This window comes from Saccostrea cucullata, unplaced genomic scaffold (assembly GCF_032062105.1).
Source record: "Saccostrea cucullata isolate Sc308-1 unplaced genomic scaffold, CSIRO_AGI_Scuc_v1 ctg13, whole genome shotgun sequence".
In the NCBI taxonomy this organism is placed as follows: domain Eukaryota; kingdom Metazoa; phylum Mollusca; class Bivalvia; order Ostreida; family Ostreidae; genus Saccostrea; species Saccostrea cuccullata.
Genome location: NW_026917991.1, coordinates 1,290,860 through 1,317,824, shown reverse-complemented (window position 1 = coordinate 1,317,824; position 26,965 = coordinate 1,290,860). Strand labels below are relative to the sequence as shown.

The 26,965-nt window shown below is 34.4% G+C and overlaps 1 protein-coding gene across 1 annotated transcript in view; it reads left to right on the top strand.

Annotated features, from left to right (window-relative positions):
- LOC134276702 (laminin subunit alpha lam-3-like) overlaps window positions 1–26,965 on the top strand; it is a 55,801-nt gene that overhangs the window by 6,770 nt on the left and 22,066 nt on the right. The window contains exons 3-27 of the mRNA XM_062759003.1: window positions 11,757–11,999; window positions 12,406–12,465; window positions 13,480–13,602; window positions 15,197–15,286; window positions 15,489–15,600; window positions 15,999–16,117; window positions 16,201–16,365; window positions 16,489–16,644; window positions 16,822–16,962; window positions 17,152–17,163; window positions 17,680–17,877; window positions 18,024–18,125; window positions 18,278–18,498; window positions 18,820–18,931; window positions 19,140–19,253; window positions 19,502–19,728; window positions 21,165–21,373; window positions 21,751–21,857; window positions 22,096–22,273; window positions 22,530–22,639; window positions 23,684–23,867; window positions 24,151–24,290; window positions 24,404–24,637; window positions 25,295–25,435; window positions 25,622–25,795. Coding sequence (XP_062614987.1) covers window positions 11,757–11,999; window positions 12,406–12,465; window positions 13,480–13,602; window positions 15,197–15,286; window positions 15,489–15,600; window positions 15,999–16,117; window positions 16,201–16,365; window positions 16,489–16,644; window positions 16,822–16,962; window positions 17,152–17,163; window positions 17,680–17,877; window positions 18,024–18,125; window positions 18,278–18,498; window positions 18,820–18,931; window positions 19,140–19,253; window positions 19,502–19,728; window positions 21,165–21,373; window positions 21,751–21,857; window positions 22,096–22,273; window positions 22,530–22,639; window positions 23,684–23,867; window positions 24,151–24,290; window positions 24,404–24,637; window positions 25,295–25,435; window positions 25,622–25,795 — 3,672 coding nt within the window. The remainder of the gene's footprint in view (window positions 1–11,756; window positions 12,000–12,405; window positions 12,466–13,479; window positions 13,603–15,196; window positions 15,287–15,488; window positions 15,601–15,998; window positions 16,118–16,200; window positions 16,366–16,488; window positions 16,645–16,821; window positions 16,963–17,151; window positions 17,164–17,679; window positions 17,878–18,023; window positions 18,126–18,277; window positions 18,499–18,819; window positions 18,932–19,139; window positions 19,254–19,501; window positions 19,729–21,164; window positions 21,374–21,750; window positions 21,858–22,095; window positions 22,274–22,529; window positions 22,640–23,683; window positions 23,868–24,150; window positions 24,291–24,403; window positions 24,638–25,294; window positions 25,436–25,621; window positions 25,796–26,965) is intronic.

Here is a 26,965-nt window from a genome sequence, read left to right as displayed (position 1 = left end):
ACAAAAATAATGTACTGAAAAAAATTAAGAAACTGTATGAAAAGAAAAGACCAAAGACAGGCTTGAAGAACATAAAGCTAATTCATGACAATGCTCCTGCTCATAAAAGTAAAACGGTTCAAAGTTTTTTGAAGGATGAAAAGGTTGTTCAGCTCCCACATCCCCCGTATTCTCCCGACCTAAGTCCTTGTGACTTTTTCCTATTTCCTTGACTGAAACAAATGTTATCTGGACGTCGCTATACTTCGCGGAGTGCAGTTGGTAGTGCTGTTTATCAGTGCTTAGACAGTATTCCAAGGGAAGAATACCTCGGGGCTTTCAACTCATGGGTATTGAGATTGCAAAACTGTGTGAATGTAAAAGGGGGTTATTTTGAAGGATTAAACTAGTTTACATTTTAATATATATTGTTTTCATTATTTTATAGATATACTTGCAGAATTTTCTGATCGTCCCTCGTATGTAAGCAATACTCAAAAAAAAACAAAAATAAATAAAAGCGTATGCAAGAATAAATTCAGAAATTACGGCATTTTGATGCAGGAAAACGGCGTCAAGGATTGACGTTGAATCATTGTGACATCATAAACGTCTGTCTCTCCACACCATCAGACTTTGGCATGTCAGACCATCGTACTTTAGCGCAGCGTGTCTCATAGGAAACCAGCCATCAGACTTTGGCGTGACCATCGTACTTTGGCGTCCGTACCGACAAAAAACCATCGGGGTTTGGCGAGACCATCGGACTTTGGCGTCACCATCGGACCTTGGAGTCTTACATATATACGCATGTATTACAGCAATTACCATCTTTTCAGCTGTCAAAAACATGTTGACTTTCCCAGGATTTAAAACAAAAGTAGAATGGTAGATGAATACCAATCCCGATCAGAATTAAGAAGAAGAAAAACAGAAATAAAAAAAATCGAGGCAGGGGTATAAAATCAGGGCGGGCGGGGATGAGAATCTAGGAATGTTTTCATTATGGCCTAATCATCATAGATGATTTAATGCAGGGGATTTTAAAGATACTTTAAATAAACAAAATATTTTTTTTATTTCATGAGACTGACTTAATTACTATTAGAAAGTCAGAGTTAAATTCTAAACTGTGATTGAAAAACTTTTTTGTGTAACTAAATTTGAATTCTATAAAGTTATACATGTATTTTAAATCTCTCATATGCATGTATATTTGATACTCAGTTCACTCAAAAATACAAATGCAAAACTATTCCCTTTAAATAAATGAACATCATTAACGAAATGAAAAAAAATATCTAAGCTGACCATAATGCATACTTTGAGTATATAGAGAATAATACATACCCTTTTCCATATCACATCCTGTATCAGCCCGAGACACCAATATCAGCCAGAGGGCCGAAGGCCCGAGGGCTATATTGGTCGAGGGCTGGGATGTGATGTGGAAAAGGGTATGTTTTATTATATTTATTACATACTTAGTAATAAAATACAGTTGAGAAGAAAATAAGTAAATAATCATGCATTGACTTCTTACATACATGTACATAGTCTAATGTCTCATAAGATTTGGGTTTGTTTCTATTTCTATTTCAATGCACTTGATCCGTAATTTGAAAATATTCTATAGTATTACATGTATTTTTAAATTAATATTAACCTTATTTTCAAAAAGTTAAAATTAAGAGAATATGAACCCACCAAAAATTGTGTATGAGTACAAGTACTGTTATTGTGGTTTAATTTACTAAGGGTGTGATATCTTCACAATAGCCGTTCAGCCCTGCAGGGCTGATATGGATTTGCAGGGCTGATACGGATATCAGCCCCGCAAATCCATATCAGCCCTGCAGGGTTGATACGGCTATTGTGACGTCAGCCATATCGCATATGCAAAAAACCTGTATTTATTACTAAGTGTGTAATAAACATGTATATGGATCAGGTTAATATCTATGTATAGCGACCCGTGTTCACACTGACACTAGAGGTTTGATGTGCAAACATAAAACGCACACATGTCTTATATAAGTGACTCTGATCTTGTTTGAATAACTTTTGACTGACCTCATGAACTCTTTTCCCCTGAAAAATTCATCATTATGGTGTTATCACACACACATATGATATATAGATCTGCAAAAGCTTAAAAGGGGTAAGGAGTTTAAAAGATTTGTCCCCTCACTGAGATTTTTTACATTGTGGCATCAAAATGGATTTGTGAGAAAAGATGAAGTATAGACAAGAAAACATCATATAAATAAGAAAAGTAAAATGTATTAAGAATTATTAATTTCTTGTATATTTGTGTGAAAGAGTTCTCACATTGATTTGTTCCTTGTGGCAGTGGATTTGCCCATGCTTTAATGTTTTACCGTTGAAGTATAATCCCACCAAAATAACGTCAAAAAATACAACCGACTTATAGGCTAACTTATAGGAGAGTATATATGGTATCCTTTCAACTTTGGTACTGTAAAAATTGAATGATAGTCCACTAAGTCCAGGCTCCAGGGCTATAAATCTTGGACGAGCTTTTTAGGTACTTTTAATATCATTCTGACTCTCACTTTTAACATAGAAATTAGTTAAAGAGAAGTGAGCATGTCTCTTTGACATGTTCATGTGGTTGTGTAATGCTTTCGTTGTGACTTTATTTGCATAGGAAATATGATCACCACTTCTGCCTCACAGATTTTTTTTTTCAGTTTTAAAATTCGCTGAGTATGAACTGTAATGTTTGCAGGACCTTTAAAAAAGATTGAAATCTTGTTCTCACATGCTTCTGATGCCCTCTTAAAACTCCTTTGAAATGTAGACAAAACGTGTAGAAGAATATTATAAAGAACAGTGCTTAAACAGACTGAAGATATTTTACTTGATGAAGGAAGAGATCAAAGATGAACTGTATTCCAGTTTGTCTTATTGATCAAAAACATATTTTGGTTTGAAATAGTTCATGTCAAGTGACAAAACTGGTGCTGTGGAATTCATTGTACTGAAAAAATTTCGATGCAAAATGTTCGGTGGATAATAATAAGTTCTATATAATAAAAACTAGTTGTACTTTCTGTTCTGACTTGTATCATTTGATTGATTTACTACTTCTAATAGCTTGTCCCAATTGCAAGATGTAATCTTATTCTCAAACTTTTGTTATAGGGAGGATGGGGGAGGGAAAGGATGAAATATTTCTTGAGCACAATATTAAAATTGTTTCTGAGTTATTTATCTGTTTCTTATAATTATTTATTTCAGTAAGATAATTTAATAACAACATTGTGATATATTTTCTGTCACCACCATTTTGTTATGCACTTTTAATTTTAATTATAGGAACATGTTCTTATTATGCAAGTACATGCACTAAAATTCTTTCTAATACAAGTATTTTTGCCTTAGCACATCTATTTTGAGTCTTTGAAAATCTAATGACTAGTTATGCCTATTGTTATGCACTCCCATTTTGAATCTGCAGTGGATCATCTTATGTTCCTTCAAAAGACAAAGAGGTACACGCCTAGCAAACATGGGGGTTGAAATTGAAGGGGGATTAAAAATGGATGAAATAGAATCCATTGTTGACTCATTTTACATTATGTTAACTATGTTCTATTGCACCAGAGCAGATTAAAATGTGACTGTTGATTAAAGAATCACCATGTCCAGATACATTAACGTGATAAGTCATAAGAAATAATCCTCTTAGCTTTAAAATTGAAGTCTAAAATCAGCAATGATAGTAAAGGGGTCTGCCACTTGATTACAATTATAATGTTAGAGTTAAAACCTAGGGGGCAATAAATTTAGAGTTTTAATGCTTTAAACAGATATCATACATTGGGCTTTACCAGGGAATCTTTTTTTTACTTGGAGTTGGTTTCACTATAACTGACTAATGTATGTAACAGAAGTTATGACCTTATGACCATAAACAATATCTGAACTGTGAAGTATCAGTTTCACAAGGTGGTGAATATACAAGTTATACATGTACTTCACATATCTGACCACTTGATCTGATCACCATGATTTCCAAAAGTATTGACAAGTTAGATATCTTTACTCTTATACCAATTGTTCAATAGATAGATTAAATGAAACAAACTGAAAAAGTCCATTTTACAGAGAAAATATGAGGTATAGGGAGTATGTGCACACTGCTTAATCATTTTAATTGTTTGTAACGTTTCTTAGAAAACCATTCAAACACACTTCACAAAAAATATAAGGAATGTCGTAAAGTGCAGTAGCAATTGTTTGTGTGACTTAACAGGAAAAGTAACTTTCAACTCTTGAAACCCCTTCTTTCAGAGGGCAGCTTAATTTCATGGATCTAAAAGTTTTCTAATCTTGGCAATGATGTGTTGCAGAAATTAATTTTTTTTTCATGTTGTAATTAACATTCAGAGTGAAAAGTAGGGTGGGTGGGCTTTGAATTCTACATTTTTCCTAGACACACAAAGATATTTGTAAAAGGAAGACCTAAAATTTGAGTACAGAATAAAATATCAATTTTCTATATCATGATTTAGTAATTGCAATAAATGTGGAAAAATAATTGGTTTGATATTAGCAGTATAAGATTCAGGGTCACACACATTTACCTTTCAGATGACACATTCCATTGATGAATAGTAGTAATGTGTGCTGTGAATTGAAAATTCTTTTAACAGTTCTTAATTCTGAAAGATAGATAATAGAGGTATTTAAATTCAGCATCCCATTTTCTGTCTTCTTCAGAAAAGGGTTAATTATGCAGATGAAATACTTATCCTGCCTTTGACTAAAGCATTGAGTGAACACATTGAATACATGAGTTTCCTTTCTTTTTCTTCATTGTGTGTTTTGTTTAACAGTAAAGTTTGGAGTTTAAAAGACAGCACTCATTAGTGTCAGATAATTGTTAGTTGTACTTCTGAAGAAGATCGGTAATTAATACAAGAGGCTGAGGCATCAACACATCCGATACATTAGATCTGTAACATACAAGTCTGTAACCTGACAATAGCCTGACATAGGCAAATTAAGGAAGTTTAGAGTTTATTATCTTTTCAAAAACTCATCTAATTTAAAGTACAAATGTCAATTCTGCGTGATTTGGTCCCCAATTGACCGTGAAAGGGTTTAACAAGGGTTTATAAAGACCTTACACTTCATCTGATTCTTTATTTATGAGCTTGTTTGCTATGTTGTCTGGGTTCAATCTTCTGTTAGAACACTACGCCTGTATAAGGCTTGGAATTGGTTGATGAAATTAGTAAGAAAAAAATACATATTGTAAGAAATACAGTTATTCAATTCACTAGATCAAGTGAAATGAAAATGTGGCTTTAGCAATTACTCTGTCAAGAATGATTAAGAAGTAAACAAATTTTATGCAAGACTAACTCCAGGTGGTTATTTCCCCTTAATAATTAGATATTTGAACTACTTTATGATTAAAAATGACAATAAAAAAGACCACCATATAGCATTATTGATGGTTGGCCTGCTAAGTTATCCCTGCAAGGTAATAAAATACAGTTCAGATGTCTGCCAATATGTCTTCACTTTAGGGCTTTAATGTCAAATTTCTATAAAAACAGATTTTAGGAATTCTTTTTTATTAGTCATTACAAAAAATTATAATCTCTTTAATGAGTCATAAGTAATGAAAGAATTCAGGATCATATAACAAATACACACAAACTGGTATAACTTTTTTAACGTGGTATAAGTTGAATTTCAAAGTATTTTATTTAGCAAATCTCAAGCTTCTTGACTTGCGTGACCAAAGCAAGTGTTTGCTTGTAGCAAGACAGGAAGGTAAATAGGGCTTTAAAATTGCACAGTGCTCTAAGGCATAATTCTGGTACAATGCAGTGCAAAGGGTCCCATTAATTTTCTGAGTGTGGTGGGTCGAAATAACAGCCACCTACCCCGTAATTACCCTATCCCACACCTTGCAAGCTAATGAACTCGTGCCTAAAATCTCTAGTTTGTAAAAGCACTGCACACACAAAATACAATTATTTTCAAGGTGAATTTTAAAGGGACTGAGTCAAGCATGGTTTTCCTGAAACCACAATTGCTGTACCTGAACATGAACAGGATGTTCTGTGATTTTTTCGTGATAAACTTGAAAAATACGCAAAGTTGGCTAAATGATTTACGAATAAATGCACTCCTTGCTAAAAGAGTAAAATTAGGACTTTTTGAAAATATTTTTTGTCATGCCAAACTGAAGTGGTCCACATTGGTATTTGGAACTGGGTACTTCAAGGGAGATAAGAATCCCCTTGATTTATCTTATTATTATCAGTGTCCAATATTTGCAGGGATTTAAGTGTTGAAAGAGACATTGTAAATGCCTGTAAAATGTTTGTTTTGTTGTTTGATATATCATCAGTTTTGGGGACAAGGGGTTGTCATGTATGAAGCCCCTGAGTTCTGGATCTTAATCAGGTCAATTTGTCCATTCTTCAGGCAGGTGACTGTGTATGGCATTACAGGATCTCGACTCTTTGATCTTGTATCAAACATCTTTCAAGTGCATATTGTTGAAAGACAACAAAGTATTCATATTCTCTGGCAAATATGTATATGCAATATTTCTATCCTGTTTCATGCATTGTATTTTTGCCATTTAATTTTTTGTAATGGTGATTAAAAAGGTTTTTCATAAAGTATCATGCATCATACATTTTTGTGTATTTTTAACCATCTATCTATAAACCATGTTTGCACCCATTTTTATGCAATAAATTCTAACATTAAGAGAAACCTTTGGTGTTGGTTAAGGACGTTCGATCCTAATATTTTGAGCGTATTTCGCGCAGGTCCTTTATTCATAAAATTAAGCATCATTTTTAGGTTCTTACAATAAAACTGAATTCTACAATGCAAATTAAACTATATTCAATGAAAAAACCGTGATTAAATTCCATTCAAGTAGAATTAAGCTAGGGACTATATTTTGTGGCGGAAGGTTTTTTTTAGACGAAAATGGTCAGTTTTTTCCATTTGAACTATAACAGTACTGTTATAGTTCTGGATGCCTATTTTTCCATGCTGGTTGCACACAAAGCTGTTTTTTGCAGTGAAATATGTTATGCTGGTTCTGAAATATCTATTAAATTATTTCTTATGAATTCTATCAACAAAGTGTGACAAATATAGTAAATATATTCTGAAAATCCGGGAAAAAATTGAGCCAATTTTAACTAAAATTCACACTTTTTTAGTAATATCTGAAAATGTAATCCGAGATTCCTCTGACTCTAACCCCCGCTTTTATATTATGACTTGTGCGGGGGAGAGTCTCTCCCCCGCACAAGTCATAATATAAAAGCGGGGGTTAGAGTCAGAGGAATCTCGGATTACTGAAAATGTACATCATATACCCCCACTTTTGATGTTCTTTTCAAAATATTCAAGATAACTTTGACCTGTTTGCTTAAACTCAGAAAAAGTTTAAGACTTTGAAATAATTTTCTTGCTTATTATATTTTCAATGCCGGAAAAATAACATTTTATTACTGCAGAAAGGTCAAATAATTGATCATGCGAAGCAATTTGATACTTTTTCCTAGGCACAATTTTTAAGTGTCTTTTTTTTAAAGAGACTTAGAGTTCATTTTGTTTCATGCTTTAATTGGATAAAAATATTGGAGGGAAAACGTCGAAGATGTAAATTTTAATTAAGACACAAATTTCAGTGCAGAAAGGTCATATTAAATGTACTGTAGCGGTAAAAGAAGCATATTGACCCCCATTTTTTGATTTGAATTTTAATTAAGCTATGTATGTAGAAACTAAAAATATACTTGGCAAAAAAAGTTTAAGACTTTAAATATCAGGATCGAACGTCGTTAAAATAATTAATATCTGAAGAAGAAGCTAGTACAAATTTCCTTGAAATGCAATGTTCATATAACAACATTGAGAAAAAATGGTTCAAGAAGATTTGATTTTGTGTCAAATACGAAGTTGTTATATATTTGAAATTTTACATTTCATGGAGATCATAGTGAATACCTCTAAAACAATGAAAATTAACCCCCATGCAGATTTGTAATTTCGCAGCATAATTAATCTATTTGGCAATAAATGATCCCAATGGTCTGAAATATTAAGTGATACACATAGGTCCTAATGGTACTTGTTTCAGATAGATCTAGTGTTGGACATTAAAATCATACTTAAAGCAATGCTCAATGCATGTCTGGATTTGGGAGTTTTTTAATTTAATAATTTTACAAAGGATATGATACCAGATGAAGATTTGTATTATAAGTTTGTTTAAGCCAATCTAATATAATTACCAGTTAGTCTGGGATTGAGTGACCCATTTCTCTCCTAGGTGGCAGGTGCAAATTAGAACCAATAATAAAAGCTTTTAGCCATTAACACTTGCCAAATTGAAAATAAGGACGATAAAGATGATTTACTAGCAGATTTAAACCGTTGAAATCCCAAGAGCTCTTACAAAAAGAAATAGACTATAGGTTTGGAGACAGGTTATGTTTAACAGCTGATAGAGGTCAAAGTTCATCTCACCTGGAAAATATATAGATTTAGCTTGATTGTTGTGGATTATGTCATGTTACATGCAGTTTTATTATTTGTTTAGCAAACACAATTGACTGATATGATATGGGGATGATCTCATACATTCATAACACCGATTTTAACAAGGGGTACCGTACGGTACAAACAGTAAACTAACTTTTGTATTGAAGTTAAACACCTGATTATTGGTTTGCATGTTCATTTCTTCTAAAGATTCCTTTGCAGGGGGTGTCTGAGATATTGTAAGAAATGGGTAACACTTTTAATCTATATGATAGAAGAGATTTAATGAACAAACTCTTTGAAAGAAAATGTTGATTCAAAGGTGCACCCTGGTAATAAATTCCTTCTTCAAGTGGTTAGCCACTACATAAAGCTGGGGCGATGAATTATTTTTACCCCTTGAATTCTCAGTGGAGGTAGTCTTGTCAAAATCAAAGCTGGGATAGTCTATACATTGACTCTGATGTGAATGTGTCACCACTTATATAATAGTGTTGCATTATGCATGTACTATAAAGGGTTTGACACATGGTGCACGAGCCGGAGGCGAGTGCACTATGTGTCAAACCCTGCCTACTATTTAGGCATAGTACATGCATTATGCAACACTATTGTTATTATTATGCTGACTGTTGTTAAATTATTTATGCGGCAATCCGTTTGATTTTTTCGATCTGAAAATAATGGTGGTAACACAGTGCACTTGCAAAAACTCATTCAAAATCTTCATGCTAAAATTAGTTGCATGCTTAGTTATTTTTGTTACTAGTATTTTTTCTAAATAAGTCATTCTTTATTTTCTGTTTTGTTAGTAAGACTGATTTGTTTACAGACGTGGATTCATATTGATAATTTTCTTTTACATCCTTCAATCAAGCGCTATATAAAAAGCGTTCTAATGACCCCATGATATCAATTCATCAAACGATCTGTATGTAATTAGTTTGAAACTTTGTTGTACACATTTATCTAAGATTCCTTAGAATAAATATAACTGTTTTCAAATAATATTTGTCTATTTTCTCCTTCTTGTGTCAATTGTATAAATTAAGTTTATATATTTAATAAAATTCTTCCAATCAGTGATCGTCTCTGTGGCGTAATCGATAAGGCATCGGACTAACCTCGTGGTTGTGAAATGTGTGCATTGAAGAATTTTACATTGCATAGTATGCTTACGCTATATAAATCCTTAGACCACTATGCGAGAATAGTAGGGTATGGGTTATATAGAGACAAACTGACAGGAAGCATAATAATATGAAATAAAGCCATAACTAAACAGCATGAAATATTTTAATTAATGTTTAAAAATGAATGGGTAGGGGAAATACTTTAAGTGTGTACGAGATTGTTGAACTTCTTTGACAAAGGAGCTGATCATTTCATAACCATTATTAAGTAAATGTGAAATACATTGTTTCTGAGCATTTAACATAGCCTTATAATAATTTATTGGACAGTAATGCTTTGGTTGTAGGATACAATTAAGAGGATATGGCTGGATTTTTAGTTTACACTACCTTCCACCTACCAGCGATAGACACATACTAAAGTATAATACATAGGCGTGAATTTTACTTAGTATAGACATTGAACATATCTTCTTCCCCCCCCCCCACTTTCCACGGCTAGGTCTTAGTATAGGTTAAAAATGCGGAAAGTGGTGGTGTTAGGAAAAAAGTTTGGTACTGAAGTTCGAACCTACCCCCCCCCCCCCCTGCTTGTCAGGTTTTTTTTGAAGGTACAAATTTTTTTTTACACTTAGCCCCCCCACTTTCAATTTGCTTCCGACGCCAATGTAATATACTAGAAAATGGCAGACTAACCATATATTTACAAGATAATTCAATCAAGTCATTTATGTGTCAGTGGGGACATAAACAGTGTCACATAAATGTCACTTCTGACCTTCGCTCTGTCCACTACAGATGACCAAGTGTGATGGAGATCAATGACCACAGTCCCCGACTGTTAAAGGAGTGAAATCTTAATAGTATTAATGTAGTAGTGAAGATACACGGCATCCTACGCTTGGGCTAGTCAGTAGTGGGTTAACCTTTGTTTGCCATGACTGGCAAGCCAGAGCCCGGGTTCAATCCCCAGCAGAGGCACAAAATTGTTTCTGTTACAGTAACGCTGGTAATTTTACTATCCTAGGATTCTCTTGTGAATCAGTTAACTTAAAAAGTATTTGATCTGGTAGGGAGAGTATACAACATAATGTGTGAAGCATTTACACATCAAGTGCCAAGCATATGTATATTACATGTATATGTTATAATATCTGACATATTACATACTGTTGTATATATAATAAAAGATTTTATGAATAGAGAGCACATAGAGAGTTGAACAGTTCCTGCTCTGAAATTTAAAAAAAAAAATAAAGAAGATTTAAATTGTTATTTTTAAGTGTGTTTTCTTTCGAACAATGTTCAGGTACTATCAGCTTAAAGAATCAAAGTTAAAAATCAAATTGTAACAATGCATGTATTGAGGAAAGGTTTGGGAAGAATTTCAGTCAGTTAAAAATCTCTCATGCCTGATTTGCTTAAATTTTTATGGAACAATGTAATGTTTTTCTAAGTAAGAGGAAAATGAGGTATTATGACCCTACGACTGGCTACGAGTGGATGAAAAGTTTTTGACAAGAATTTTAATTTGTTTTCTTTATAGGGTTGCAGGTCATGATCAAAAGCTATCAAAATTATAGTTGACACAGCAAAAGAATTTATTACTAAACATTACTTTAAATCTTAGAAAATTGAGAGTACATACTTAAATTATTATGTTGCCTTGTCTTGGGGAAACTAATGAGAAGTTACTTCTGAATCATGGTTTAATTTGATGAAATGAAATATGGGAAAACTGCACAGGTGCTTGCCTGCAATATGAAAAAGTTTTATGAGATACATAATAACCATTATCGTCAAATATTTAATAACAGCTCACAATGAGAATAGAACTGAAATTTTTATTGATGCATTTTAAGTGAATGATTTCAATAAGAGGCACTTTTTGCCCCGAAGTTCCCATGTTGAGAGGGATTATGTTTATTTAATTTGATTTACTTCAAAGTTAACAGTGCCTTTATTATGTTGATACAATCTCAATTTTTTAAAATTTGGATTTTGCTTCTGTAATTTATGATAATAAGGCATTGGATTGGTACCCACCATGAGAATATTGAATTAAAGTTTTCTCTTTTCCAGGTTTATCAGGTAGCTTATGTCATAGTGAAAGCAGCCAACTCCCCCAGACCAGGAAACTGGATTTTAGAGAGATCCATAGATGGTATTAATTATCAGCCATGGCAGTACTTCGGAATCCGTAATCGAGACTGTAAAAAAAGATACGGAGTGAAGGCTAGTCGTAAAATCCCCACCTACCTCAGAGATGATGAAGTCATCTGCACAACCAAATACTCAAAAATCTACCCACTGGAAAATGGAGAAGTAGGGTTTGAAACATTTCTAAAATGTCATTTGTGGACAAGAAGTAAATGTAGAATTCTTTTTCATAAGATATCACCATGAGATAAAATAAGAATGTACATGCTGTGAACAATTATATAGAACAGTCAGCTTAATGCTAATATTTATGTTTTGCTTGCAAGACACAATATAAAATAGATTATGAGTAATATCAGTCATATAAACTGCATGGTTTTATTTTAATTACATTGTCAAAATTGTCAACATATTTTAGCAGAACTGGTTTCAGTATTATGCTATTTTTAAAAGAATGAAAAAAAAAATCCATGTTTAATTATATTTTATAATCTGCATGTCATTTTAAGTGATGAATCTGCTCCCTTATGTGTAAAAGCCATGTACCTTCATATTTTTATGTTTTTTGTAGATTTTCATATCACTTGTCAATGGAAGACCAGGGGTGAAGAAACCCAGTCCGACTTTACTTGTAAGATTACATCTTATACACTATTAAATTTGTGTTCTCTTAAATTCTTTTAATATTTGCAAGTATGATGTCCCATAAATTAAGCTAATTTTCCACATGGTGTATTGACTTTGTAAACATGGTTCTTGGTGTGAAGATAAATTTCGGGCATTAGCTGTTTTGTCAGGGTGATGGGGTTCTCTTGTTTTATGAACGCTTTAATCTGATACAGACATCAAAGTCAAGGTATGGGGCTTGATTACTCTTTTAGATGATCCACAACTGATCGTAAAATGCAGGAGGTTTATGTTTCAGAAATTCCTTTCTAATCCCATTCTAATAAACATGGACATAGCTGTTTAATCAGAGATGCATGAGCAGAGTCTCACTCCCTCTGTAAACTCAGGTTTTTACTAAATGACTCCATCGGTGTTTTATGGGAAGCATGTTTAGTGGGGTTGAAAAAAAAAAAAACTTGATCAATGATGATGGAGGTTAATTTCCCCCAAAAAATTATATTAGATTTTTTTCTTATGGTCATACTGACATTAATACTTAAAGAATTTACTTTTTTTAACATGCCATATACATGTATCTTAATTATGAGAGTGATACGTCATTAATCAAGTCCCGTTTATTACATGTATACTATAGGTTTTAAAAAATGGAATAAATATATATTGCCAAAAATGTTTTTAAAATTAGACCTTAGTGAAGTCTAAATACCATGTTTTCAAATTCAATTGCTATGTTCCATGTGAAAAGGGGAAGAGCTGCTGTAATTTTATCTTTTATACCTTACACCTTAATAACCTATGATTGGTTAACACATCAAGTCTCTAATGGAAGTTTTGGCTTTTGATTCATCATCTCTCATTTTTTTATCATGCAGTTATGATACAACATTTCAGTTATATCATTTAAGCTTACAAAGGTTTCTTCTGTCATTTTCAATCATACCTCCTTTTTTATTTTAGATTTATGAGGTGTAATTGATATAATTGAGATATATGTGGGTATTTTAAATCTTAACAGGAGTTTACATCAGCCCGCTATGTCAGACTGAGATTACAGAAGATAAGGACACTCAATGCTGACCTTATGACCTTTAGGTCAACCAGTGACCTCAAGTTCATAGATCCATTTGTTACCAGAAGGGTAAGCTCATTCTTTACAGAGGATATTATCTTAACATTTAGTTTTTATGTACTCTTAGGTACATTTAATGTTTATTGCTTTGCACTTTAATGTGAAAATTTTGATATAGCTGTAGTCTGAAATACAGTCAATTGGGATTTTTAATTTATTGAAAAATAAAGAAAATATTTTTGATTCAAGTCTATAGATTATAATGATGATAAATTTGATTATTATGCATAGTTAGCAGAGTTTTTCCAGAAAGTCTAGTATTTTTTTTTTTTTTTTTGGTGACCTATGTTTTAGATCCGTCGTCCGTCGTGTGTTAACATTTGAACATTTTCAGCTTCTTCTCTAAAACCACTGAACCAATTTCAACCAAATTTGGTATACAGCATCTATGGATGAAGGGGAACAAAAATTGTGAATTTCATGGTCCCCGCCCCCTTGGGGCCTGAGGGGTGGGGCCAAAACCTCTAAAATTAATGAAATCTTTAAAAATCTTCTTCTTTACTCCTGGACATCAAGCAGGCAAACTGTTGGCATGAATGTAATGAGCATTGGGTCCTCTACCAAAATTGTGAAATTCATGGCCCCAGGGTCAGGGGTTCTAGTGCTAGGGCGAAAATCTTCTCTGCTTCTGGGTATTAAATAAACTAACTAAGCACATAGTTATGATGAGCAAGAGTGCTTCTTCCAGATTTATGAATTTTATGGCCCCAGGGTCAGGGTTCTGGTAGTAGGGCAGGGCTCTTTTGATTAAATAGTGAAAATGCATTATTTCTTTGAAAATCTTCTACTCTACTTCTGGGTATTAAATCAACTAACTAAGCACATAGTTATGATAAGCAAGAGTGCCTCTTCCAAAAATTGTGAATTTTATGGCCCCAAGGTCAGGGGTTCTGGTGTAGGGCGGGGCTCTATTGATTATATAGTGAAAATGCATTTATTCTTTGAAAATCTTCTTCTCTGCTTCTGGGTATTAAATAAACTTACTAAGCACATATATATAAGCAAGAGTGCCTCTTCTAGATTTGTGAATTTTATGGTCCCAGGGTCAGGGGTTCTGGTGTTAGGGCGGGGCTCTGTTGATTATATAGTAAAAATACATTAATTCTTTGAAAATATTTTCCTTTGCTTCTGGGTTTTATGCCAATGATCCAAGTATATATATATTTATGATGAAGAAAGATGCATCTAGCAAAGTGGTTTTTTTATGCCCGCAGGGTCAAAGGTGTGGGGGGGGGGGGGTTACATAGTCTGAAAATAAATTAAAAATCTTTTGCTATTAATCAACCATTTTATGATTACATTTGCAAAATTTTGAAATATGTGGCCCATGGGTCAGTGGGTGAGGTGCACAACTGGTTATAAAGTTTTTTCTCTTTGTTACTCTGATCTACCTCTGGGTATTAAGTAAACAGAGTAAGCATGCTAAGTTAATAATTATGATAAGCAATTGTGCCTCTTTCAAAATTGTAAATTGTAAATTTCATGGCCTCCGGTTTAAAACACAAACCAAATATAATTGTTTGAAAGTTGTTACACAATACTCAGGTGACCTATAAGGCAATGTTTTAGATGTAAGTTTTCCCCTTCAATTTTCTCATTTCAGTACTTTTACTCAATAAAAGATATTTCTATAGGAGGGCAGTGCATATGCTATGGTCATGCAGCAACTTGTTCACCAAGACCTAACACTGATGTAAGTATGCATCTGTACGAAAAATTCTGTGTATCCCTGACATATGAGCATTCATATAGAAGCTCATGATAGAGTATATATAATGATTGTAATAGACATATCAGTGAATAAAAAAAATTATAAGATAAAAAAAATTTAAAATGTTGATAGTTTTCAGAATAACAATTTGTGTGCTCTAATTAAAATTAATTTTCTGTTGTAGAGGCTGTATTGTGAATGTAAGCACAATACCTGTGGCAATAATTGTGAGAAGTGCTGTGAATTCTACTACCAGAAACCATGGCAACCAGGAAACACTGGCCTTAAATGTGAAAGTATGACCCTCAGTCAATTATAACTAATGGTCAATGACCATTGGAACAAAAAAACTTTCAACTGAATGAATATTTATTCATCTATGTAGTTGCATATCTGTCTGTTTGCATAAAACAAAAGTTAACTGTGTCAAGTTGCATCATTTACTGTATCAGTTATATGTAGTTCATGTATTGTGCTTTAGAGAAAAGTTAACAAAAGTGAATCACTTTTGCTAAGTCTGTGAACATTTGAAAGGTATAACATACTATATTTCCAGGAAAACAAGCATGTAGCGGTAGTTCATAAGTCCCTTGTTAATCTTAATTCTTTGTTACAATAGATGCTGCATACTTTGAATGAAATTTGTCAAAATTGAAAAATTAAAATGATATAAATTTTCTGTTTGATTTGACAGGATGTAATTGTCATGGGCACTCTACTGAGTGTGTGTATAATGCCACAGTGGATGCCATGAAACTGAGTCTGAACACAGCAGGGGAGTATGATGGAGGCGGTGTCTGTATAGATTGCAAGGTCAGGTCAAGGTCATTTTTACAAAATTAATCTTCTTTGGATCAATGAACAACAGTAATTGACACTTTTGAATTTTGTGATAGGACTATACCACTGGGATCAATTGTGAGAAGTGTATAGAGGGTTATTATCGTCCACTGGGGGAAACCCCAAACTCCCGTTTTCCTTGCCGACCTTGTCGTTGTGAGGTCACCTTGGGGTCAACGGGAAAATGTATTCAAGATGATAGTCTGATCAGTGAAGGAAAGGTAAATCTTGTTACGTTTTTGTATTAACATTCTATTTTTGTGTTTGATATTCCTTAATTTGAAAATAATAAGTATATACTTTCATCGTTAGTATTTGGTAAGATGTTTTACTTTTCTTTGTAGAGACCTGGAGACTGTTTGTGTAATGAAGGCTATGGGGGACCAACATGTCAGGAGTGTGCGTTTGGTTACTATGGTTACCCGTACTGTAAACCCTGTCCATGTAACAGTGCAGGAACACTGAATTCGCAGCAGTGCAGTGGAAATTGTGTGTGCAAGGTGATAAACTTTTGGCATTTTGTTTGACCTGCTCCATTTTATTTAGGAATAAATTTTAAAAATTGAATATGATGAGATGAAGTAAAAATGAAATCTTTAAAAGTTATATGTCGAAATCTTTACAACAAAGTATAAGGCTGGAGTCTTTGTTCAATCTGTTAAACAATTGATCTACAGGAGAATGTTGAAGGTTTTAAGTGTGACCGGTGTAAGCGGGGATACTTTAACCTCCACAAGGACAACCCTGTAGGCTGTATGTCGTGTTTCTGTTTTGGGGTGTCTTCTGTTTGCCAGTCCTCTAATCTGGGCTTAATCAAGGTAAAAATAATCAATTGTGTATAGAGCACATGTTTTGTGAACAGTGTCAAAATACACAAAATCAATGTTTACGTTTCAGCATCAATTTTCTTCACTCTTTGTTTCACGAATATTGAAATGAATCGCAATTCCATTATTTAAACGAAAAAGTTATTAAAGTTTACAGAAATATGTGGTATTTTTCATTAGATTGGAGAAGGGGTAAGAATTATATGTGATAGCATAATCCTTTATTGTGATTATATGCTTTTTTCTTCTTACAAGTCTTGACTATTACTTTGAGGCTTATAATTAAATGTGTAACTTTACAGCAATGGATGATTTCCAAGCTTTATTTTCTCTCACTACAGCATTTCTGTCACACGAAACTCTGACTTCACACAATACAGCAGCATGTATTCACATTGTTTTTGTGGTGACATGAGTAAAAAGTTAATTTCTTGGGTTTTTGCAGAATTAAACCTGAAATGGCTTCTGGTAATAAGTTTTTATGCTTAAAGTAACTTGATTTGATTGATATGCGTATATGTTTTCCTACACAATAAATTTACATGTGTACATAAAATAATATGCATAAAAAAATATGGGAATTACATTATTTTCAAAAGCGTTGGTCATGGCTGCGTTGCTATTAAAACATGCTTTTGAGCTAAATGAAATATGAAAGGGGGGCTTGTTCAGCATTGATTGATCGATTGAATGATTGATTGATTGTAGGTGAGTGATATGTTTGATGGGATGAATGGCTGGGCAGTAACCTCAGTGGACATCAATGGCTTCACGTACTTTATACAAAAGGATGAGGAGGGATGGTTAGTTTACAGGGCCTACCCCGCCAGTCAGAACTCCCTGACCCCAGCCGAGGATCAGGTGGTGTATTACTGGCAGGCACCACTCAAATACCTAGGCAACCGGGTACGGCAGCGTAATTATATTTCTATCACAGAGATTTTGACTGTTTATGTTAATTCAGTATGACTGGTATTCTTTATTATGCTGAGAATAAAGATAAAATTGTACCTTAAAATTGTATAACTTATCTTTTCTTCAAATTATTCCAGTTGACATCCTATGGAGGAAATCTGAAATACACAGTGAAGTATGAAACAGATCCTACTGCACCTTTCCAAAGACACATGTATGGAGTAGATGTCGTTATTCAGGTGAGGTTTTACTCTATTTCTCAACCAAAGTTTTTGAGTTTTCAAAGATATGAATGTATGTTAAGAATATGTAAAGAATATTCTTTCAAGCTATAAATATTGTTTTGCAATAAATTTTTTCGAAAATCGAAACCTTCGTTGACCATTTCTAGAGTGGGGATATGACAGTTGTGAACGGCAAGAGTTACCTGAGAGAAGATGTTCAGGAGACGAGGACTGTGACACTGAATGAGACCAGTTGGTTTCGATTGAATAAAAGTGACCGCTATGAGACTCTGCAGCCAATCACAAAGAAAGAATTCATGATTATCCTTTTCAACATAGAAAGACTTCTGATTCGAGCTACATATCACTCTGCACAGAATGCTGTATAGTAAGTATAAATTGCAAATACATGTACTTATAAATAGAGTGATAACATCTAAGATGTTTAAAACATACACTTGCGATATGTTGTTTTATTGAATAAATTGAATAAAAAAGGACTTAAGCATCAAGTGTTACACAAACATGAATAGATTTACATTTGTCAGCACTAGCAACAAGAACGTAAATATAAATAAGTACATGTACTAATTTAAATAAAAAATTTCACACAGTGCACATACAATATCCAAATCTCATACAAATTTTCTTTTGTGCCAAATAGTCTTCATTATATTTGATTTTTTACAGATTTCTTTGTTTTTTTTAGTTTACGAGACGTGACCCTTGACGCAGTGAGTGCCTTGTCCAATAAGACCCAGACCCTAAAGACCGTGGAGAAGTGTTCCTGTCCCCGGGGGTTCCAAGGTCTCTCCTGTGAAGTAAGCCAAACTCCATCAGAAATGTTGTTACATAATATCCCTTTGTTGTATGAACCAAATATTGAGAATAAAACTTCATGTATCAGGAAAAAAAAGATATTTAATTGGTTTATTAAGAAACCAACATTTTTGTGCACTCATTTATTAGACAGAAGTTCAAGTTTAAAATTCATTGCATGACACCAAAGAGTTCTTTCCCTTGTTTCAGGAATGTGAGTCGGGTTACAGGAGGGTAGGAAACAAGCTTTATGGAGGAATGTGTCTACCATGTAACTGTAACAACCATGCAGAGCGCTGTGACATCAGCACTGGAAAGTGTATTGTGAGTGGTTAGATTGTCTTGTCCATTTTTAGATTGTGTTGACTGGCTTTACCAAAGAATGTATGTTGTATATCAGCATGTTGGTGAAGAAATTACATTATGGTTTTGTTTCATGCTAAATAAAATGGTATAGTCTTTTGCAAGTACATATTTTGCAAAAACAAAAACAAATTTATGTTTGTAAATTTATTTTGCTTCTCCAGGGGTCCAAATTTGATAAATAAAATCTTGTAACTTGTGTCTTCTAGAATTGTCTGCATTTTACAATGGGAGAAAACTGTGATCAGTGTCTGCCTGGTTACTATGGCGACCCCCGCCGAGGAACAGAGGAGGACTGTAAACCATGTGCCTGCCCACTGAGAGAACCAACCAATCAGTTCTCTCCTACCTGTCAGCTGATCCCTCAGGTGGGAAACTACGACAATTACAGATGTGACAAGTGTGCTGTCGGCTACACTGGAGACAGATGTGAAAGGTCAGAGGTCAAAAATATACAGTCAAACTTGTTTTAAGAGGTCACCTTTGGGAAGTCTGGAAACTGGCCACTTAAGATAGGTGGCCTCTTATTCTAGTTTGCCATCGAAAAAGAAATTCAGTCAATAAATAAACAACATTAAGCACTATAGTTAAATAATTAATCAAGTAAAAAAATAGGTCAATTTCACAAAAGCTTTTTATGTGTATAATAATTTTTCATGCTCATTTAAAAATATGCTAAAGAATTAGAAATTTTTAAGATTTTGTGCAGGTTTCTGTTCCTACATATTCATTTGTTAAACATATTGCATTCATCAGTGTGCTTTTGTTACATTGAAATATAAAATAAACTCTTTTAATTATCATTTGAAGAAATACATACAGTGCCTGACTATTACCCTTTTTATAGAGAAAAAAAAATTACACAAACATACAGTTTAATGATAAATAAATTAAAGCATAAAAATTTAAGTAAGAATATGTCAATAAAACATATTTTCAAATAATGGTCAGCAGTGCCCCCCCCCTCCCCTTGCACTTAATTAATCGGCAATTAACTTACTTGCTGAAGTTTTTAAAGTCTGGTAAATTTTATTGTTTATAAAAATGTCAGAATTTCTATGTAACCTACACAGACACACAAATAAAATTAATCAGTTGACCAGGGAGGTGTATTTACGCAGTTGAAAACAACACAGGTGTCATATGCAATAGAGCGTAACTAATCCCTATCGATGTCTCTTCATAGTGAAATTCACGAGATAATCATGCCATATGAAGCACTTTGTTTTCACAAGAGTTGCAATTAGGGCTTCTACATGAAATCAAAATCTAAAAGGTGTGAATTTCTTTAGCTAGGGGAAAGTATCAATTGTGATTAAATTCTTTTAATCGTCGATCTTGAAAAATAACAACGAATTGGTCTAATAGGAGAAATATCTTTTTTTTTTCATAAACACAGAGTTCAGCGTATTTAAAAGCAGTTTGTTTAATTGCTTCAATAGATTAAATTGACTATCGAGCATATAATTACCCAAGCGTATGTGTTTAAAAGACATAAAAAAGTGACGAAATGGCTGCCTATTACAGTGTCAATAAGGCTGTTGGGGGAGGATTTGAGTGGCCGCTGGCCGCGTTACACAGGTGGCCGTTTATTCCAGTTAAAATATATAGGAAAAATTGTCGGGGGGAACTGAATGTGGCCGCTGACCGCGAGTGGCCGTTGATTTCGGGTGGCCGCTAAGACAAGTTTGACTGTACTTTCTTTTCCATTTGTATCCTGCATCATTCATTTCCATAATTAAATCTATTTATAACATCTATAAAATTAATGAACATAGATACTTATAAAACTTGTGAACAACTTTGATGTAGAACACTCAACTTCATTAATTTGATTGAGTGAGTAATTAACTGATATCAAACTCCTTGTAGATGTGTTCCTGGGTACTATGGGGACCCCACTGAAGTAGGTGGTGTCTGTCGGCGGTGTACCTGTGGGGGGAACATTGACACTAGTGATCCTACGAGCTGTGACAGAAAGACAGGGGAGTGTCTGAAGTGTCTGAACAACACTGAGGGACCCACCTGTCACAGGTGTAAGGAGGGCTACTACGGTACCGCTATAAATGGGGACTGTACAGGTAGGTCATCAGCTGATTTAGAGCATTACAGTAAAGTTATTAAACATTGAGATGATAGTGCTTACAGTGTATGTTCTCCAAATGATCAATTCCATCATGTTATCTTGGTGTTCTAAGGGCTCTTTCCTTTCCTTTTGTTTTTGCTCAATTGGAAAAGAAAGGATTGAAAACCTTTCGTCTTAATGATTAAAACTTAGTAATTTTTCCTTTGCAGTGTATAGAAATATTCTTTTTAATGATTCAGAATGGAAAAAAGGAGTAATACAGTACTTATTTGAACAAATAAATTGAAGACATACACTGTACTTAAAATTCTACTTAGGTGGAGACTAGGTCAAAGGCCATTGTCATATTAATTTACCCTGGTTTGCTTCCAGCATGTAATTGTGATCTGAATGGTTCAGTAAATGGTTCGTGTGAGCAGTATTCAGGGAGGTGTGTCTGTAAGGACAGGTTTTATGGGAGGCGCTGTGACCAGTGTCAGGTAATTAGCAGGTGTTACAGTACTGAACAACATTTGGCGTTGTATTTCAGTAATAATTCACAGCAAAATTCATGAATGTGAACTAATTCTGCACCATATGTTGTATTGAATGTTTGCAATAACAACAAAAGTTGTGGTATTTTATATTAACAAGCATTTAGCTCTTTTAAATTGAATCATGTAGTTACATTTAATGCACTCACCACTTGGGATAAATGTAGGTAGCACTTTGTTGTAGCCCGGTTATGGCAATGTTGAGGAGGGTTGTGTACCATGTGATTGTGACCCCCAGGGATCCCGGGGGTCAGTCTGTGACAGTTTTAGTGGACAGTGCTTCTGTAATGTAGGCATTACTGGTAGGAGGTGTGACAAATGTCAGCCTGGATTTTATGGATTTTCAGCAAGAGGCTGCAAGGGTAGGTAGGAGCTAACAGAAATGGGATTCAATCGTGACAGCTTTAAATCTGAGATATGTAGAATTGGCAAATTTGCTATGTTTCCCTTATAAGACATTGAAATATTTGAATGATTTGAGTGTCAGTTTAAAAAAGTGAAGACTACTGTTAAAAAACTATTTACTGTAAACTGCATTTTTTTCAAGTGGGTACAAATTTTGCCATAAGATTTTAGAAAGTTGGTAACGAGTCTGTAAATAAAATTATGCATTCCCAGACTGCCGCTGTAACGATCAAGGAACCAATCAGACCACCCTGTGTGATGATGTCACAGGGGTCTGTAACTGTCTCCCCAATGTCACGGGATCTCGCTGCAATATGTGTCAGGTGATCCAGGCTTTCTGGTTGTTCTCCTCTGTAGGGCTTCTGATCCTTGCTTTATTTTGCTCAGAATCTAAGAGGTTAAAACTGACTAGATTCTATGTATTTATTTAGAATGCATGTACTTACTATCAGCATGACCTGGATTTGATTTCTAAAAGAAAAAAAAGGGTATTCTTGGCTCACCATAGCCTACGATGTTCTTTCTTTGTAACGAAATTGTGCTTTTATTTAAGTAGCAAAGCTTTTTAGGCCAACACAATTTAAAATACAATAGTTCTGTCTATATTCTGTATATACAAGGTGATAGCTAATCAGTCTGTTGCTTCAACTCTCTACACAAGGTGCTAAGGTATCTCTGCAGTAAACTTGGGTATCATATTCTTGATGTAGTGTTTAGTCATTTCATCTTCTTTCATATAAATGATCTTGTCTTTCATTGCAAAGCTTTTATTTATTTTTTTTTTGTCTTTTGTATATATTTCTGCTATTTCTTAGCTATTAGATATTTCAGCACTTGTAGAATATCTGTAATAGAATTGTTTATTGATAGACAATTAGATTTGCCAAATAATCTAGATGAAGAAATGATCTTGGTTAAAACTGATTTCAGAAGAACAACATGTGAAAAGAAGACATTTCAAATATAATAATACTGTATATGTGGAAATTTTAGCTAGACGCAAATTTAGCGATTTGTCCTACAAAACTGGTACAGGGAAAACTGTTTAATCTGACACCTGATTAATCTGACACACAGAATTCCGATGTTAAATTTCTTTCCCATTTTAGTATTTTCCTTGTTTTTAAAACTGGAACATGTAGATTAGACAGGTTTCACTGTATTTTATTTTTCGCGAGATGTAATTTAAGTGATTTTAAAATGCTCACTTAAGAACCTTTTACAAATAAAACGTAATCGATTTTTAGTGATATTCAATTTTAGTGATCTCAGCATCCTTGCTAATAATGCCAAAATTAATTCCTTGCTAAAAATTCTGCTTAAAGGGTATTTCAAGATAATAAAACTGTATGCCCTCTGTTATGTAGGAGAATCACTGGGGTCTGGCTTCAGGTAGTGGCTGCTCCCCATGTGAGTGTGACAGGCTGGGGGCAGTGTACCAGCAGTGTGACCAGAGAACTGGTCAGTGTACATGTAGGACCGGTGTGGAGGGACAAAGGTGTGACAAGTGTCAACCAGGGTATTATGGATTCTCCATCAATGGCTGCAAAAGTAAGAAATTTTAAACTTTCTTATAGAAATGAATAGACAAGCACAAGGAGAAAATACAGCAATAGGTGTTAAATTTTTGAAACCCAAACAAACTGATAAGCTTCAAAAACTAGTAGAAAAAATTTGATTGTTGAAACAATGCAAAAACATTGTTCAGTTACCAAGTTGAAAATGTTTTACTTGTGGGTGCATATGTGGTATTTGAAAACACAAGTTTTAATTGTGAAAAAAAGTATTTGTGTAGTCAACAATTATGATTGAATTCTTTGTAAATTGTTGACAGGATGTCGGCCCTGTAATAAGCCAGGACATGTGTGTGATCCCATCACTGGTCATTGTGTGTGTCCACCCCTTACTACTGGACCACAGTGTGGGGAATGTCAACCCAATACCTGGGGCTATGACAGCACCACAGGGTGCAAGGTGATAACCTCTCATCAGTTTTTTTCTTTGGTAACAGAGTAAAATCAGTAAAGATGTAACTTCAAGAAAAAGAATGTTTTTCATACTTGATTACTATTTATGCCTCTTTACAGCCTTGTAACTGTGATCTTCGAACCTCAGAATCCAGACAGTGTGACAGGAATACAGGACAGTGTACCTGTAAGGCTGACTTCACAGGTGACAGGTGTGATAAGTGTCTGCCTGGATTCTACAACCATCCTAACTGTCAGCTCTGTCTGTGTAGTGCTGATGGTACAGAACCCAGCAGTTGTGACAACTCTACAGGGGTCTGTCAGTGTGACAGCAGAGGACAGTGTCAGTGTAAGGTAGGTCTGTCTGTCTGTATATGTAGAGCTGATGGTACAGAACCCAGCAGTTGTGACAACTCTACAGGTGTCTGTTGGTGGTGGTGTAAAGCAAGTCTGTCTGTCTGACTTTCTAGTGTGATGATATAGAATACTGTCAGAATAGAGTTTGACTGCATGTTTATTTACACAAAGAATTTTCCAGAGAATAATTTAAGTTCAGGTATGAGCCTCTGATATTGCATGAAAGCAGGAAGTGGTTTCAGTGCAAGGTGTTTATATCTGTCTGTCATTAGGGGACAGTAAAGATGTAGAAAGGGGACAGTGTCTGTCCATCAGTTGCATAACAGAAGACTGCATCATTGTTTTTTGTTTGCCTGATTGTCATCTGTGTATATAATTGATGTAGATTATGCTATGCTAGGCTTTGGTAATTTATTTACATGTATTTGCATTCAAACATGAGAGATGTGTTCAGGAGAAAGACAATGTATTCATATTTAGTTGTTTCACTGTATAAAACATCTAAAATGGGTAAAAATTGACAGCATATACCTAGTACTGCTCAGATAATCCCTCAAATCAATTAACTTTGAAGATTAAAATGTTCTAATTAAACATAGAAAATTTGATGATTCTTTAAAATACTTTATTGAAATATTTCTGTCTTCTTTTCAGGAAAATGTACAAACCCGTACATGTGGTAGTTGTATACCAGGATCCTTTAGTCTACACAGAGCGAATCCCTATGGCTGCACTGAGTGCTTCTGTTTTGAGCGGTCCAACAGGTGTGAGCAGGTGCCCTATATCTGGAAAAAGGTACTTAGTATATAAAAATCTGACTGACATTAAATGTTTAATTGCAATATGCACAGGTGTTAAATACTACATAAAGTCATTGAAAACTTTGCTGCAAAAAGATGAAGTCATTGTATATTGTAAAGGTCATAGAAAATAATACAATGTGATACTCTATCTGTAATTTTACTGTACTTTTGATTTTAGGTTGAGATTCCTGAGGACAGTGTGTCATTTGATCCTCGAGTCACAAACAAAGTCACTTTAAAATATAAATCCTATGTAGTTATCCCACATAACTCCACCTGGGCAGCTGTTCCAGAGTCCCTAGCAACCAAACCAGTTTACTGGAGCCTGCCAGACAGTTACCTAGGTGATTTGGTGAGTGAATTTAATATACATGTAAATGCAAAGAGCTTTATGACATGTTATTGAATGTTTTAAAGTGTCCGTATTCCAGAGGATTCCAGATTTGATTACTGTGATTTGGGAAGTAATTATACCCCCCGCAAACGAAGTTTGGGGGGGTATATAGGAATCACCTTGTCCGTCTGTCTGTCTGTCCGTCTGTCCATCTGTCTGTGCAAACGTGTCCGGTCCATATCTTTCTTACGGAGGGACATTAGAATCTACTACTCCACACAAAGATTGCCCATGACCTAAGGGTGTGTCATGACCTTGACCCAAGGTCATTTGGTGAAGTTCAAGGTCACTGGAAGAAAAAGTTCATAATTCGTGTCCGGTCCATATCTTTCTCATGGATAAACTTGGTAGGTTCTCATTTCATGCAAAGATTGCCCATGACCAAAGAGTGTGTCATGACCTTGACTGAAGGTCACTTGAGGAAGTTCAAGGTCACTGGAAGAAAAAGTTCATAATTCGTGTCCAGTCCATATCTTTCTTATGGATAAACTTAGTAGGTTCTCATTTCACGCAAAGATTGTCCATGAACTAAGGGTGTGTCATGACTATGACCCAAGGTCATTTGGGGAAGGTCAAGGTCACTGGAAGAAAATTTTCATAATTTTTGTCCCGTCCATATCTTTCTTATGGATAAATTTGGTAGGTTCTCAATTCACACAAAGATTGCCCTTAACCCAAGGGTGTGTCCTGACCTTGACCCAAGTTCATTTGGATAAGTTCAAGGTCACCTGAAGAAAAAGTTCATAATTCGTGTCCGGTCTACATCTTTTTTATGGATAAACTTGGTAGGTTCTCATTCTACACAAGGATTGCCCATGACCCAAAGGTGTGTCATGACTTTGACCCAAGGTCATTTGGGGAAGTTCAAGGTCACTGGAAGAAAAAGTTCATAATTCATGTCCGGTCCATATCTTTCTTATTGATAAACTTGGTAGGTTCTCATTTCACACAAAGATTGCCCATGACCCAAGGGTGTGTCATGACCTTGACCCAAGGTCACTTTGGGAAGTTCAAGGTCACTGGAAGAAAAATTTTATAATTCATGTGTGATACATATCTTTATTATGGAAAAACTTACTTCTGAAAAAACCCAGCGGGGGGTATTTTGTCCGATTTGGACAGTTCTAG